The sequence below is a fragment of the Marmota marmota genome, unplaced genomic scaffold, assembly GCF_001458135.2.
Source record: "Marmota marmota marmota unplaced genomic scaffold, marMar, whole genome shotgun sequence".
NCBI classification, from domain to species: Eukaryota; Metazoa; Chordata; class Mammalia; order Rodentia; family Sciuridae; genus Marmota; species Marmota marmota.
Window position 1 is genome coordinate 1,005,625 of NW_026000103.1, and position 16,452 is coordinate 1,022,076.

General features: G+C 39.4%; 1 protein-coding gene across 2 annotated transcripts in view; it reads left to right on the forward strand.

Moving 5' to 3' along the window:
* The window catches only part of Mllt3 (MLLT3 super elongation complex subunit), a 109,413-nt gene extending 93,527 nt beyond the window's left edge, over window positions 1–15,886 (forward strand). For both annotated transcript variants that reach the window (XM_048783894.1, XM_015502566.2), the window contains 4 exons: window positions 1,389–1,488; window positions 6,926–7,000; window positions 8,138–8,209; window positions 15,608–15,886. In XM_048783894.1, coding sequence (XP_048639851.1) covers window positions 1,389–1,488; window positions 6,926–7,000; window positions 8,138–8,209; window positions 15,608–15,739 — 379 coding nt within the window. In that variant the 3' untranslated portion in view covers window positions 15,740–15,886. The remainder of the gene's footprint in view (window positions 1–1,388; window positions 1,489–6,925; window positions 7,001–8,137; window positions 8,210–15,607) is intronic.
* Window positions 15,887–16,452: the final 566 nt, after the last annotated feature.

Below are 16,452 nucleotides of genomic sequence, written 5' to 3' on the forward strand. Positions count from 1 at the left end.
AAACTTTCCATTTGGCAAGAAGAAACAGGAATAGCAAACAGACCTAAAAGTGGGCTGATACTTAGAATTAAGAAACTTACTTAGACCAACCAAGATCGTGACCACTGGCTGTTCTCCAGTTTAGCTGATTTAAGGAAAAAAAAAAAAAAAGAGAGAGAGAAAGAAAGAAAGAAAAAAAGGAAGAAAAGGAAAGGAAAAAAAAGTCTGACCTATTTAGGCAATTTCCAAGTTATTTAGAAGATCAGGATATTCTGTGATTAACTGCTGTCCACACACTTTCTGCCCCATCCCCTGAGTTATTACAAGTCAGATCAACATTTGTGAGTTGTCTGATGTAGATACACATTGTTGGGGACAGTTTCTTTTCCCCACCTGACATGTGCTCTTAGCACGGCAGTGCCAGTGTAACATTTGATCTGCGCTGCACTTGTGAAGTCTCAACTGTTTAATCAGTTTAAATACTCAGCCCTCCACTTCAGTCGAGAAGCATTTTAAAGCAGGCTTCAGCTGAACACTTCATTAATGTAATTTAGTTAAGAAAAACAAGTTCCATCAGTTTTTGCTAAAAGGATGTCCCAGTGTATCCTTTTCATTTCCTATCATGTATCCTGTCTATCTGAATATATAATAGAGCTAGAATGTGATTGCCTATTCAGAGGGGAAGAAAAACTAACCTGATTTCTAAAGCATTTTCTGTTTCTGAAAAGAATATTATATTAGGTTACTGTATAACCAGAGAGAGGGAGCAAACACTGAAGGACGCTTCAGAAGGAGGGCACACATTCAGCGGAGTAGAATAAAGAACTCTCTCTTCTCTGGTTAGAAGATAATTCCATTTTATGCTGAAAAGAAAAAAACAGGGAGGAGGTGGTATTTTTATTGTCTTTAGTTGTTGAAAGATACCATCTTATTTTTCTAAAGCAGTATCCCAAGCACACCATTTCTTTGTGTAGATGGACTGTTTTTCCAGTGTTTTAGCAATCAGAACTAGAGTTATCCTTGAATCGTGGCACAGTGGGAATGACTGGTGGTGGGGTTGGCACAACAGACTTCATTTATCAGTACAACAGAGTGGCTGAGCACTAGCTTTGGGTCACACTGCTGGGTTTGAGTCCTAGAGCTGCCACTTTTACCTCAGTGATCCTCGCTGAGTGATTCAGTTTAAGGCCCAGTTTTACTCGCCTATGCAAAAAGAGAACTAGCAGGTGAAGCATTTTCCATGGTTCCAGATATGAAGTATGTGCCAATCCATGTTAGTGGTTCTGAGTCAGAATGAACTTTCCCATAGTCAGTGTCTGGATTCCATGCCTTTCATCACAGTTTGCACAGGTACTTCAAGAACCACCTGTTTGTAGTCATGCCTGTGATTTTTCTGTGTTCCTTTTCAGAGTTAGCTTAAGCGATGGCAGTGATAGTGAAAGCAGCTCTGCTTCTTCACCCCTACATCATGAACCTCCACCGCCATTATTAAAAACCAACAACAACCAGGTAAGTTGTGGGGTTCACACTTTACAAGACTCTGTGGAACTAGATGTGATCACTTCTACCTAGTGCACACACTTTTTTTTTTTTTTACCTCTTAAGCTTAAACAATGTCTCTTTTAATGGCAAATAGATGGGAATCCCCAAGCTGAGGAATAAACACAGGGCACAGGGACTTATGATGTCATGAGAAGTTGGGTATGGGGGATGGGTTCATAAAGTAGGTGAGGAAGAGATGATAACCCATGTTGTTGCCCAGTCACTCCTCATTTCTATATATTATTCCTCTCAGCAGTAAGGAGGTGGCTTAATTAGAAAGAATATGGCGTTTGGGACTAGTGAAAAGGCAGGTTCTTTGCTTTGCCACCAGTAACTTGCTGGTGGGAAATTAATTTTTCTGACCCTCAATTCCTTCATCTATGAATGATGTTAACTCCTACCTCGTAGTTATTGGAAGGATGCACAGTTCCTCCTTGGCATTCTGTAGCTGATGGGAGATGTTTATTATTATAGGTATTCTGTCTTAGGTTTCTCATCCAAGAGAAAGATTATCATCACTTGAGATTGTGAGGAATAATTAAACACAGAGAAAATTGTGGTCATTATCATTGTTATGAATTGAGCTTAAGGAAACCTTATTAATTTGACAGCTCAGAATATATTCTAAGCAGAACTTTGAAGGCTGTAATGAATACGATAGGAACATTTTCATTACTTACTAAAATAAACTGTTTTCAGATATCATGAATATTGTAAAAAGCCTCATTGTGCATTGAGTTGATATTCATTACTGTAAGCTATTCTTATCTTTTTGTTTAGGCAGATTTCCTGTGACCTCTACAATAATTGTTTAATTCAAGTTACCAAACGAATATTAACTTGAAAATTAAAGAACTGTATTTTCCCACAAGTGTAGTTTCATAGGTATCCTCTGTTCCAAATGGTCTTGCCCTTGATTCTGTGATCTTTATTTTGGATGGAAAATGCTATTTTATCGCTGAAGACATTTTCTTTTTCCATTTTGTGTGAAGTGTAGGCAAAGAGCTCTTAGAATTTTAAATTCATTTATAAAGTTCATATGCAACTTAAATCTTTCATTGTGAGGTAGGAAGGTCACCAGTGCTCTTTGCCACACCAGCTAACCTGTAATGGTCAGCTGCAGTTTCTTTGTGCCCTCCACAGTCAGTAAAAGCTCAACCTCATCATTGTATTACACAGTCTGCTGTCCGGCTCTTCTCATCTCATGTCTGAGCCATGCCCAGGGACTGGCTCTCTCTCATCTCTCACGTGGCTGCCCGCCACCACCAGTCAAGTATTTTAAGTGGAGAAAGTTAAAAGAGAAGGGACATAAATATGGCCAGTCATGATGTTGGGGGGAACATTGGGCTGGCTAACTAGATAATTGGGGATCCTTCTACAAACTTTTAGTTCAGGAAGAACTCGTCAAAGAGAAGAATTTGGACCTTAATTATATTTTATATCAGATTTAAACCTAGTTAGACTTGATTTCTGCTTCCAGTGGACAGTGTATGAGAACTAGGATGCTCTTGGTGACAGTACTCCGGCTGAAGGGCACAAGGGTGTGCTTTGGACCCTCATCAGTCTCCTTCAGCAATCCTCCCTGTCATCATGAAGACAGGCCTTGCTGAGTGAGTGTAGCTCCTACAAGCTCTTGTCTTGCCCTTCAAACCCTTCCTGAATGTGCAGTCTTGAGCTGACACTAGCTTTAGGGAAAGATGTGGATTCTTTATCACTATTTTCCTCTTTTCACCTGTCTAGCAAAACAAAGCCAAAAATGAACAGTATCATCTATCTGGACAAATCTGAGTAAAAATTACTTTATCCAATTAAGTAGCATTCCACTGGTTCCGCGGCATTAGTCCACAAATGTAGCTTCACACATGCAAATCATCAATCTGCCAGCAGTGCTCAGTTAATGTCACTTTCTCCATGTGCCTGTAACATCATAAGAAAGCTTGTGTGCCTTCACTTTCAGCTAGTTGGGGAAGGAAATACATGTACCACAAAAGTATTACCTCTGTGGGCCTATGTCTTTGAGCTGAGAGAGCCAGAAAAGGTTTTTAAAACTGTGTCCAGACCAGTTTCTTAACCCCCTTAAATCACCTGTCCTAGTTCAGGTAATGCCATCCTTTTAAGTCAGCATTTATGGAGTTAAAAAAAATTATTGTATTTCTAAGTTCTCTGTACTGATAGAAATAGTAAAAACTTCAGAATGCCTAAAAGTCACTTAAATTACAGTCTGGAATGTTTTTGTCTTATATTTAAAGGTGTGTGAGAGAGAGCGTGCACATATAAGTGCAAAGTGGTGTCTGAAATTGCACATCAAATAGAAAGGATGAGAACTTACTGGGGAAACCTAATTCTGAAATGGGAAGACTCTGGGTTTCCTTCTTTCTTGCCTTTTGGCTGCTCTTTACCTGCAGTTAATAATGAGTTTGCACAGTACTTGCAAATTTCCATAAAGCAGTGGCAAAGCTGAATTGCCTATTGTCTTTTCTCAAATCTTCCAGGGACTCAGAAAGAGGAAATGTGCTAATTGATTCTAACACTATCAGACTAACTGCCCCCCAAAAAATGATGAGGGCGGGAGCCCCAAGTTAACAAAGCAAGTGATTAGCTGTGTATTGTTAGATTTTTCATGTTTAATGTAACTCCTATCAGTAGAGAATCCATCCTCTGAATAACTGAATTGTCATTCTAAGGGAAGGGATACAGAAAAATACCATCTTGAAAATTTGATTCTCAAGCCATATCCTCAGAGTAAGGACAGAAATACTACCAATCACAATTAGGCTCTTTTCTGATGTTATTATATCTACCCTTGGTTTATTTCAGCAGTCTGGGTGGCTGTGTTTTCTTTAGTACAGTTTAATAGGGAATAATAACGAGTATTGTACCATTTTAACTAGAGATGACTTTTTCCCACCCCAAACCTCCCTTGTGTGAATTTCAAATGAAAACAAAATACCATATCTTTTTTTAGTTCAGAGTGTGGCAGGAAGGGAAGAGGTGAGGGGACTTGAAGGAAGGAAGTGATCCATTGGACCTGAGCTAATACTCAGAATATCATAAATCACCTTTCAGCCTGCCAGGCATGCTGAATGAAATTAAAGAGAGTCTATCCAGTTAAACTGGTTTGAAATAGGCCTCTGGAAGACAAGGTGTTGTGCTTTTATATTCTGGAGTCATTTCCCTAAAGATAAGAAATGATCGTAAATAAAACAATTGTCTTCAGCAAGGCTCAACTCTCTCAGAATGAGGTTTTGACAAAGCTGTTTATTTTGGAGCAGGGAGAGATCAAAGAAGGAAGATTAACTGAGCCCTCTCTGGGCAGCCACTCAGTAACTTGAGGCGGGTCACTGACACCCGGAGCTTTTGTTCCTGCCACTGCAGCCTCCAGAAGAAAGAAACTAGGATTTCAATGTGTTTTAGCCTTCTGTGCTGTAGCACTTACGGAATGCGTGGGGTGGGACTTAAGCTCCCAAATGTTCTGTTTTCTGCTTTGAAGAGAATGTGGCAGGACCCTCTAAACCTAGTTAGCAGAGTTCCATTGCAAAAATAGCATCCACAGCACTTCAACACCCAGAGTGCACCAAATGGGGGATGGGACCATGGGAGGAGCGGGATGTGATGGGAAGGAAATTCTGTTCTTCAGTGCACAAGGCACAGTGGAGATTTTTCTCTTGCCTGAAATCTCCCAGGATTGTCTCAGCAAGGCCCAGCCTGGTGTCTGAGTTGGCTAGGACTGCCATCTACTGACCTACTTACTCCTAGGTCTTGATGCTGATTTTCCCCTGGAGGTCTCATTTCCAACTGAGAGGAGGAAATTCTGAATGCTGTGGAGTGTTTGGTTTCCTTCACAGGGAGCACGTTACAAAAATGATCGCCTTGCAGCTGCTACTCAGTAATTTCCTTTTGTTGCCAAAAGTATTATATTGTCAGTTGTCCTGGTCAGATTGGTCATTTGGTTATCTCAGTTTTAAAAATGAAGAAGGAAGTGTGAATCTCAGGAGAGACTGGTAGCATACTTCTTGACCCATGCTTTATTTTCAATTCAAAGAGAAATAATCCCATTTAGGACTATTTGGTCTTTCCCAGAAGGTTGTGGTCCTAGCTTTGACAAGTAAAATGCTTATTAGTAGTATAAAATTTTAAACTTTTAAATGGGAACCTGAGTGTTATCGCATTCCACTTCTTCATTACATCTTTTGGGGCCAAAAAATGTTAAATGATAAGGCTGGGGCCTGAACTTGGTTCTTCTGAGCCCAATCTCCTGTTTTTGACAGTGCAAATATAGAGTAGTTTGGTTCTTAAATTTTTCTTTGTGCTATGGAATATGGCATACTGAGAACAAAGCCATGCCTGAGGTAGGGCAGGGGATAGTCGAGGGAAGAGTAGAAGGAATATGAAACTTGTTAAAGGAAGTCCTTTACTTGGCATTTCCTCCTTAATATTAGTCTCTGGTTATAACAACTCACTTGGAAATAAGGTTACAGTGAAAAGGACAAATTGCTTTGCTTCTGATGTCTGTACACATTTCTTGCCATTTATACATTTTAAGGGTGCTCAGCCTTTTCAAGCCAGTGCCATTTAAAACTTGTTTCCCTCAGAATTTTGAAGACCTTAATAAATCATCTACATTTATTAAATAATAGTCATCTCCTTTTATTAGTTAGAACTATAACTCCCTATCTTGACCATGTGCTACCATTTGACGTGGGCCTACATTTCCAAGCTTCTGAACAGCACACAGGACTACTGTTAAGACCCTAAGCTGCAGTGGGTCCAGATAAAAGGAAAGGTGCCTGGCATCTTACCATGTGTTATCACACCATCTCTTGAAGCACAGAAGACAGTCCTGTCTGTTTCTGGAGTTGCAGGATCCCGGACTGGAGCATGGGTATACCTGATGGCCACTTTCCTTCCCAAAGGAAGTTTCAGTGTCAGCTTAGTGAATACGAGTTATTTGAGACTCTGAAAGGCAGGTACTGTAGAGGGCATCTGAGGGTTTGTTTTTATCATCCCTAGCCTACTGAGCACTGGTAGTCATGCTGAAACAGCAGAATGAAGAGGAAAAAATTCTTGCCAGAGGGGACTGTAATCTCAGAATAACTCAGCTGCCATACATATGTGTGAGAGTGTTGTCACAAAAGAGAAGCAGCTTTGGAAGCTTAGATCAATTTCCTTATCATCAACTTTTTTTTAAAGTTCTGTTGCTCTGACTCAGCATTTCAGAGACAAGTAATTTATTTTCCAAGCAAAAGTAAGATTAGAATAGAAGGAAAACTATAGCGGGGAAATGCCATTTGGTAAACAATGTTATTGTCTGGTATTTCATGGAGTGAGTACCTTTGTTTATGTGGGAGGTTAGCTAGCAGGTGCTTGAAATAAAATTTAACACAGTGTTCTCTTTGATCCCTAGATTCTTGAAGTGAAGAGTCCAATAAAGCAAAGCAAATCATCGGATAAGCAAATAAAGAATGGTGAATGTGACAAGGTAGGTTTCCAGCCCATTGGTGTGAGTGCTGTGGCCTTCTTGTCTTCTGGTTTCCCTTGATCATACTTGCTAGCTGTCCCTCCATTTTCTTCATCAGAAATGCCCAAGATTTCCACACGATGAGTGTTTCATCCCTGTGCTTTGTAGTTTATTTTCCATGCCTTGCTCATGTCTTCATTATTAAGCTTGACCATATGCTACCATTTGATGTGGGCCTACATTTCCAAGGGATTTTGAACACATTGAATTGGGAGGTAAGATTGTGAGATGTAAGTGAGCAAGACCTCTGATCCCAGTGCAGGGTGTTTGTATGCATCTTGCCTCTGAAATCTGACTACAAGACTTGGTAGTGCTTAAGTCACCTGGAAAAGGCAGGTCCCTAATGTGTTTGCAGGGGCAGGAAGACCTCTCTAATGCTTTGTAAATCTTTCCTTTGCCCTTACTGAAAATGATTCTGGGGGTACCCATGCAGTCACACTAATAAAGACTTGTGAGTTTGAACATATGGAAAGAGAAGTACCCCTCTGCACTTCTAGGGGAGCTCTTCATAAACCAGATGGTAATTGGGATAGTGATCTGTTTTTTATAAGGTATTATTGATATTATTTTGTTCTTTGGTCATTTGCTGTCATTGTTTATCTGAAATGTTTGGTACAATTGGGAGTCTTTTTTTTTTTTTTTTTTAAATTAAGAGTTTGCTGTAACCTACCTGGTAATGTGCACTGATACTCCCATCTTCAAACTTAAGCTTTTTTTTTTTTCTGAGATTAAAGAATAAAAAAAATGAAAGGATAAAAATGAAAGCCTGTGATAACATGTTAAAACCCACAATTTAGCATTGAATTTCCCCCAATCCTTGTATATACTTTATTGGAGTAAGGTGAGTTTGCCCACGGGACTTTTGTTGAGAGTAAATAGGTGAGAGAGTTGCTTACTCCCCCATTGTAATGCAAGCTTGGTAAAGGTGAAGGTCAACCAGGAACCAGGACAGACCTGGTCAGCAAAGGCCTTTGGACACAGTTCGAGTGGCTTGTGTAGAATGGTAGGATGAGGAGCGTCCAACTTCGCCTGTGAGTGCTTTCTTATTTTTCAACTGCTTCCTAAAGTGCTTGTTCTTGGGGTGCCCTTCTCTTCCAGGCTTACCTGGACGAGCTGGTGGAACTTCACAGAAGGTTGATGACGCTGAGGGAAAGACACATTCTGCAACAGGTGAGAAATGCCTCTCAGCACAACTGTTCTGGGAGACCCCAGGCTCTGCTTTATCCTGGGCTAGTGAGGTAGCACTTGGAGCCACAGCAGCATCTTGTGATTGGAATGGGGCCATGGCACCTGCTGAAGTATTTGGGGAGGGTTCTGATTTTTGAGGCCGCCTAGAAGTCGGCTTCTAGCTCCATGGTGATTCTTTCCTTCCCCAGTGTAGTCAGTGGCTAATGTTGTAATATGAGGTAAGGGAGGGGACAGTAGGAACGTAGGAGCCACTGGGACCAAGCTTCTGGTTTCATGGGAAAACAGTGATAAGAATTTTGAGTCAAGTGTTATAAACATTTGTGATTGAATTTAGTAACCTTTTTCCAGTGCCGTTCTAAGGAAAATAAATATTTTCTTCATTTCCCTTATCTTGTTAAGTGTACATTCTATTATTATGAACTCAACTGTGAAATGCGTGTAGGGTGAGGAAACTTCTATTAATACAATGTGATGTTTTGAGAAGATAAGAAAAGTGGGTTTTAGTTTTTGTACAGTTCGAGTACATGCCTTTATTGTATTAACAGTGGCTATTGATAAAATAATTTTTCTTTAACACCCAAAAAGTCTGTGCGTCCAAATTCCAGGGCGAGTTTGCAAATTGTTTCACTTCAAAATTTTTTTCTTTTTTACTACTTTCAAATGACTGGAAATTAGTACTTAATCTGCCCCAGCTGTGTGTGAATTATTTTGTAAATGTTTAATGGTTGATGGTCACATTTATATTCTGTGTACATTTTTGCTTAAATCTATAAATACACACTCTCAAACTCTCCAAGTTTCCTGACTGGTCTGATAAACTTTTAACCCTTCTAAAGTTTTAGATTTGAACAAAAGACTTTGTCTACAGACCTAGATTCTTGTTTGTGGATAAGTTACATGTCTTGCATTTTTCTCTTAAGTGAGTATGGGGGTCAGGGGGAGCAGGATTTGAGTGGCTTAACCTAAGTCAGTACTTTGCAAGTACATTCTCCCTTGGCATCCACAGAGCATAGGTTTCAGGTCCCCATTGGATACCAAATTCTGTGATGCTCCACTCTCTCGTCTAAGATGGCATAGTATTTGCATATAACCTGTGCACATCCTCCATTCTTTAAATCATCTCTAGGTTACTCGTAATTCCTAAAACAATGTAAATGCTTTGGTCATCACTGCTCTACTGTATTGTTGAGAGAATAAAACGCACAAGAAAAAAATCTGTACATGTTCAGCACAGTTTTCCCCCAAAAAATATTTTCAATCTATGTTCAATCTGAGGATGCAGAACCCACAGATACAGAGGACCAAGTGTGATTTTCTTCAACTTTCTCCTGTAGAAGGGAAAATTGTATTGCCTGCCATTTACCAATTATTTGGGGTTAATTGACTAATACCGACAGTAAATCTATTAGCTGATCTTCCCATCCCTTCCCAGATACCAACTCTGAACCACTGTGGAAGAATTGCCCAAGAAAGCTGTTAATGCCCAAGCTAGGCCTAAATTGTGAGTCTCACAGGAAAGTGAGACAGATGTTTGAGTTGGGTGGGGGCACCTTCACAGAGAAAGCACAGACAACGAATCAAGGACAGTATGCCACTGGGCAGGGTCTTACCTTGTGGTGTCATTGGCATTCCTAATTTAATGTTGTCCTTTATTTTGACCTTTGAGAGAATTGTGAGGGAAGGAAGCTTAGTAGAATTCCATCCAAGTGGATTATTTTAGTATTCTACAGGGAGAAAGTAATATCTATGAATTTTTAACCTGGCAAAAAAGGCACCCCAGGGCACACAGCCTCTCACCCTAATTGCATTCCCAGGCTGGTTGAAAGCTCTCAGTCTTTGGCCTTTTGCCTTGTAATGCAGCTGAGGCTTGTGATTATGATACCATGATGCATGTCCTGTCACGGTTTACTGCTTAATTAATTCCTATTGTAAAACATAGCACTATTGAGAACTAATGTTGTTCTCCACCTTGAGGGCTGCTCATCTCGTGGCATGCATTCTACAAAGTCTCTGTGTTCTCCTCCATGCAGACTTGAACACCTGCGACAGAATTTCTGGTGGGCCCAGAATGATATCCTGAGTTCTTTCCTGTTCAGTGCATCCCTATCAAAAAAATCTGCTCTGACAATTTTATTTGGCTCACAAAAGGGGTTAATAGCATGTTTTACGCTGGGGACATGCTATCCTGGCACTCAGTATTTAGTTTAATGAACAGAAAGCATTGGCTCAAGGGAGGCTATGTGCCTAAGCCACTTTTCCATAGTGTAAATATACAGTAGAGCGGACACAAAGAGAAGGAGAGAGTACCTAGGACTGATTAATAATTTGATTTTTCTTTAAACCATGTGTTCCACATTTATTTGTAGACTGAAGTGAAAAATATTTAACCTCCCTAGCAGTTCAGCTGCAAGCTTGATTTGTATCCTTGCCTGAAAGAAAAAAAAAAAATCTGAGAAAACCCAGAACTTCCTTAGAACAGAGTATATCAATTTAGATACCAGCTATCATTCTTTTAGAATCACCTTCAGGGATTGAGGAATGAGTGGTGTATTAGAGTATTCCTCCTAACAACACAGAGAACCCTCCTTAAGAAGTGTTCTGCTGCAAATGATTTCCTCCATCCTGGGAAATTACCTGTCATATTGGTATCCTTTGTAGATTGGAGTCTGATAGCCTGCATTGTAGCCCAAAGGAGGTACACATTTTCATGTGGAAGACAGGGCTTCCCTGTCTGGAGTAGAGGATATTTTACCAGAGCACTGGCTCCACTTGAGGTAGAATCAGTTAAAGCAAAGCTTGTTCAAGACTTTCCCCCTCCTAGAAGAAGCGACTTTGAATGGGAAGAGCCCTGGCATTTGAAAATATAAGTCAACCAAAAATAAGGCATCTATCGCTTCTCCGCCTCCTGGCTAAGATCGTGTGTAAATGAATGCATGTAGCTTTCTATAATTAAAAAACCAGAGTTAGGGGAGGGAGTCATAGACTTAACAAGTAGATAGTACCCTCCTTGAAACAAAACAACCAACAGCCTCTGTGATACCCCCTTAAAAGGCTGATGTGGCAGGAAATCATCCATCACAAATGTTTTCACAACAGCCATCATCTGAAGAATGAGTTAAGCAGTTTACACACTTCCTTTTTCACTACCCATATGTACCCTGTTCCCTTGAATGCTTTTATCTGCAGTTACTCTGTCTTCTATTATTCTTCTAGATGGGCATTATGATTGCATTTTGATGCAGCATAATGACAGCAAGGTAAACCCACATTACATCCCAGAAACTATATTCCTACAAAAAGAGTGGAGTCCTTTGGAGACTAGCAGCGTGTTTTCAGGCTTTGCGGCCTGTGTCATTGGAATAAAGCACATTAACATGGTGTTTCTGATATTTGAGCTATCGGGATTCCTGGAAAGGAATGTGCACTTATTTTTCTTTATGGAGTCTTTACTTAATTGAGGACATGGGTACATGCTCTAATAACTTAAATCATTAATGCCGTTCCCTTTGGCAAATAGTCCCGAACTACCCAACTGCTCCCACTACTACTGCCTTAAGACTGTCTCTGCATCTGCCCTGATGTATTCTTATAGACTCCCATTAAAGTTGCAGGGCTCATTTAGTTAGATTTATCAGATTCCCTTTCTATCTTTGCATATGTGTGGCTGCAGGCAGGGTGGGGCATGCTAGTGGTGGAGAAAGTGGGAGGCTGGGTGGGAAGCCCTGGAAACCTAAAGATGTTATAGTGCATGTGAGATGACCGGGGCTTTATTTCCTAGCGGGCCGAAGTGTTTATTTGCTTTAAAATTAAGAGGCTTTTTTTCTAGAAGGAATTTTTATTGCCCAGTTTTCTGTTTATTGTTCAATAATTAGTGAACCACTATATTGAGTCATAGAAAACTATTTTCTTAAAAGGGTAAGTTCCCTGTTATTTTAGGATAATGTGTAGGGCTGTGCTTCCGTTACCCAGTACATTGCAGTTTTAGCCCATCATTTCAACTATTTGGCTTCATCTGTTTTCTCCCCTTCTCCCTGAAAACTTTTGTTATGATTATTTAAAAAAATTGTTAATAATAATAAATTCAAGCTGGCACATTTGCACACACCTGCAATCCTAGGTGAGGCTGAGGCAAGACGATTGCAAGCTCAAAGCCAGCCTGGGCAACTTAGTGAGATCCTGTCTCAAAAATAAAATAGGTTGGGAATTGCCAGGTGCGGTGGCATACACCTATAATCTTAGCGTCTTGGGAGTTGAGACAGGAGAATCATGAGTTCAAAGCCAGCCTCAGCAATGGCAAGGTGCTAAGCAACTCATTGAGACCCTGTTTCTAAATAAAATACAAAATAGGGCTGGGGATGTGGGGCAGTGGCCAAGTGCCCCTGAGTTCAGTCCCTAGTAACACCTCCCCCCCAAAAAATTGCTGGGAATGGATACCAGTAGTAGAGCTTCCCTGGGTTCAATCCCCAGAGCCACAAATGAAAAATATCAGGTAGACTTTTTTTTGAGTTTTAGGTTCTGCATTTTTTTTTCTTGCTTCATTTGTTTTATTGCTAATGAAATGGCTAACAGTAGTTAAGGGCCAGAGATAAAAGCACCAGGTCTGATAATCCATGTGCTCTTTAGTTATCTCCCACATAATAAGTTTACATGATGACCATAACCATGGTGCCCTGATCTAGGTAGTAATTTATAGTTTATAAGGAAATTATTTACCATATCTTATTTAATCCTCTGCAAATCCTTGTATGATATGTAGAAGAGATAGCATTGTCCCCATTTTACTTATGAGGAATCTGAGGCTCAGATGTTATAATGTTCCAGTGCCATTCATATAAAGAGCAGAAGAACTTTATAGGCCAAATCCAGAACTCCCTCTTCTGAATGCCTTGTCACTTACCTGCTATCCCACTAGTTGGGGAGAGGAGTCCACCTCTGGTCTACTTGGTAATTATCTCTATTGTATATATTTGAAATTATAGTAGCTCTGAAGAGACTATTTTTTTAATCCTGAAATTTACCAATACATACTAGATACACAGTTTCTACATAATGTAGTAAAAGAAAAAAAAAGATAATGTACTCAGGAAAGTACTCTTATTTCAGCCAGTGTTTAGTATAATTAAGTGTATGATTGCCATGAAAGGCTTGTGTGTGTGGACACAACTGTGTGTTTATGTCTCTATATGTAAATATTTGTGGGGAATCAGTGAGAGTTCTAAAACTATTTGTTAATAAACACTTCAGTGTCCATTTTGGTTGTTTTGTGTGTTGATACAGTAATTTTTGATGAATTCCTCCATGAATGGTATATTTTAATCACAATTGGGCATATCCTTTCAGATGATCTATTGATAGATATAATGGAGCCCTGAATCTAGTAGCTTAAGCGAATGAGGTTCCCTCCTCCTTTCCTCCTCAACATGTGTTAGGCCCAGGGATAGTAATCCATAGTCAATCTTGTGGCTTAAAAGATGCCACTGAAGACACAAACTCTGTTCTTCTGCTCTGCCATCTTTCATATGTTGCATTCATCCTCCTGAATGGAAGATGGCTGCTGTGCTTCTGGGCATTGCATCTACATTAAAGAGAGGAAGAAGGTCAGAAGGCAAAAGGCACATGTTCATCGTCCGTAACATTTTCAACAATTTTTTTTTTTTAAATGCCAGTGGTTTCTGACAAGTACGTTATAAATAGTAGTACCGAGTGCTACACAGCATTCTGATGAGGCAAGCATTTTAGCTGAGCATATTTGCTACTCTCAAAAAGTCAGGTTCCTGTTAGTAAAGGGGATAATGGAAAATAGATGATCAGTTTGCAGGAACTGTCATGTTCCACAGTAGGCATAACTTGTTGTATTATTAAAACCATAATTATATCTCCAAAAATAGTTTCAGAGATTGAATAAGACAATAACAGTTCAGTTTGGAGTTTTGCAGTTAATTAGATTTAGGCTTAATATGTCTAATATGCTTCTGTTGAGATTAAAAAAAAATAGCATCAGGAATGGGGAACACTTTTTCTGGTAAGACCCACTGAGCCATAGGGAATAGTTCACAGATGTTTCAAGGAAAAGTAAGTGTAATAAGAGAAGGTGAAAAGTCTTAATTCTGCTGGTTTTCAGATTGGCATCAGATAATCCAAAAATTAATTGAATAAATCATAGGGTAAATAATTTAAAATTCTTAAAATTATTGAACTAAAGAGATTTAGAATCAGGAGATAGAAAGGGAATAATACAGACAAATGAGAAGTGGAAGTTTGCCAAGTGTTCACTTTGTGCAAATATTCTTTCTCTTGCCCTAAGGCTGATTTTCCTCCCTCTCAAAGATTGCTAAAGTTAATTCCCATCCCACTTCTGAACCATTAACACACCTAGTTAAAAACCCCACTGCCCAGGCCCAGTATCCATTTCTGATAAGATTATTAGTAACATTGGAGTAGAAAGACAGTACATGGGAAAAGAATGTCTCACACCCAGACCCAACATCATTCTTCATGTTGAAATTTCAAAACTGTCCTGCTACAAGCCTTGGCAAGAGAATACCACCTCTGCCACCACTGCCATTTAACATGTCATTTTTCCATAAGTTGGAGCCAAAACAGAAATGCAGTGTATCTTGTTCTAATTGGGGAGACATTGGCATCCTCTCTTTTTCTACATAAAATTTTTCTCTCCGGAATACTCAAGGGAATAGCTGAGCACAACTATAAGTAATAAACATTTGTATGTATTTTTTATAAAAGTAGCAGAACATGTACAGCTACAAAGTGAACATGGGGTGTGTAACCAGTACCCAGATTAGAGAACAAAATAGTCCTGGTGACATAGGGGGGTCCCTGGGGGCCCATACTCAATACTGTGTTCATCAGGGGGATTATACGTAGTTTCTATTATTATTTTCTTTGTGCGTTTCTATACTGTCTAAATTTTCAATAATTATGTACTCAAATAAAAATGATTTTTTTTTGTTTGCATGTGTTGTTTTTTGAAAGAAGTTTTGTTATTTCTAGGTTGAAGTTTGTTTATGTCTGTTAAGCATAGTCACTATCTGTTGATCAGGAACTAATTTTTATAGAAGTCTTGAAATTTTCTTTCTCCCTAACCACCCACCCAAGGAAAATATTCTCTTGTTGACTTGAAAGCAGCATTTTAAAAGGATGAAAATTGAGAACAAATAAGTCTGTTTTCTGTGAGAATTTTTCGAAGACTTTATGTATATTTGACTTACCAAACTGGCTAAGTAAGGTACTTTTGATTTTTCTCATTATAAATAAGGGTGTTTATCACTTGGATCCATGTTTGAGCCCCTCCATCTCTTAATCTGAGCCTTTTGATGTCTTTTACTTATTTCTCAAACTTTTTTTTCTTTACTCCTTCAGATTGTGAACCTTATAGAAGAAACTGGACACTTTCATATCACAAACACAACATTTGATTTTGATCTTTGCTCGCTGGACAAAACTACAGTCCGTAAACTACAGAGTTACCTGGAAACATCTGGAACATCCTGAGGATATAACAACTGGATGCATCAAAAACTATTGCTTTTTTTTTTTTTTTTGGTTGTGATTTTTTTTTGTTATTGTTGTTTATATGAAAACACTCAGAATGATGCAACCAAAAGGGAAAAAATAAAAATCAAACAACCTTCAGCTTTATTTTCCTTTAAAGCCAGTCATCATCTCTTGATAAAGGAGAGGTTAAGCAAACCAGCCTCAGCGGACCACTCTTCTCTCCAAGGAAATCCCCGGGAAGAGTTAGCCTGGATAGCCTTGAAAACAAACAAAGCAAACACAATACAAGAAAACTTAAAGAATGTGTATGGTATCATGTCTCTCTCCGTGGTGGTTCATTCCACAGGACGAACGCATACTCAACACACTGCCTTATTACATAACTGATCTATTTATTATCGCATACAGATATTCTAAAGTCGTTGAGGGAATGACACCACCAGACATTATGAGTACTTGGTCCCGTGGATGCTCTTTCAATGCAGCGCCCTTGCCATCCCAAGCCCAGTGACCTTACTTGTATACCGTGCCACTTTCCACCAACTTTTTCCAAGTCCTTTAACTTGTTGCAGTCTGTATTTTCCACCTTTTGTTTTTCCAGTTCCAGGACACAAATTTTCAACTGGGGGGACCAAATAGCCACTTTGATTTTCTTCTTTGTGGTCTTTTTTCTGAAAGTTGGGGCCAGACCTTGGCTGTTTCCATGTAAT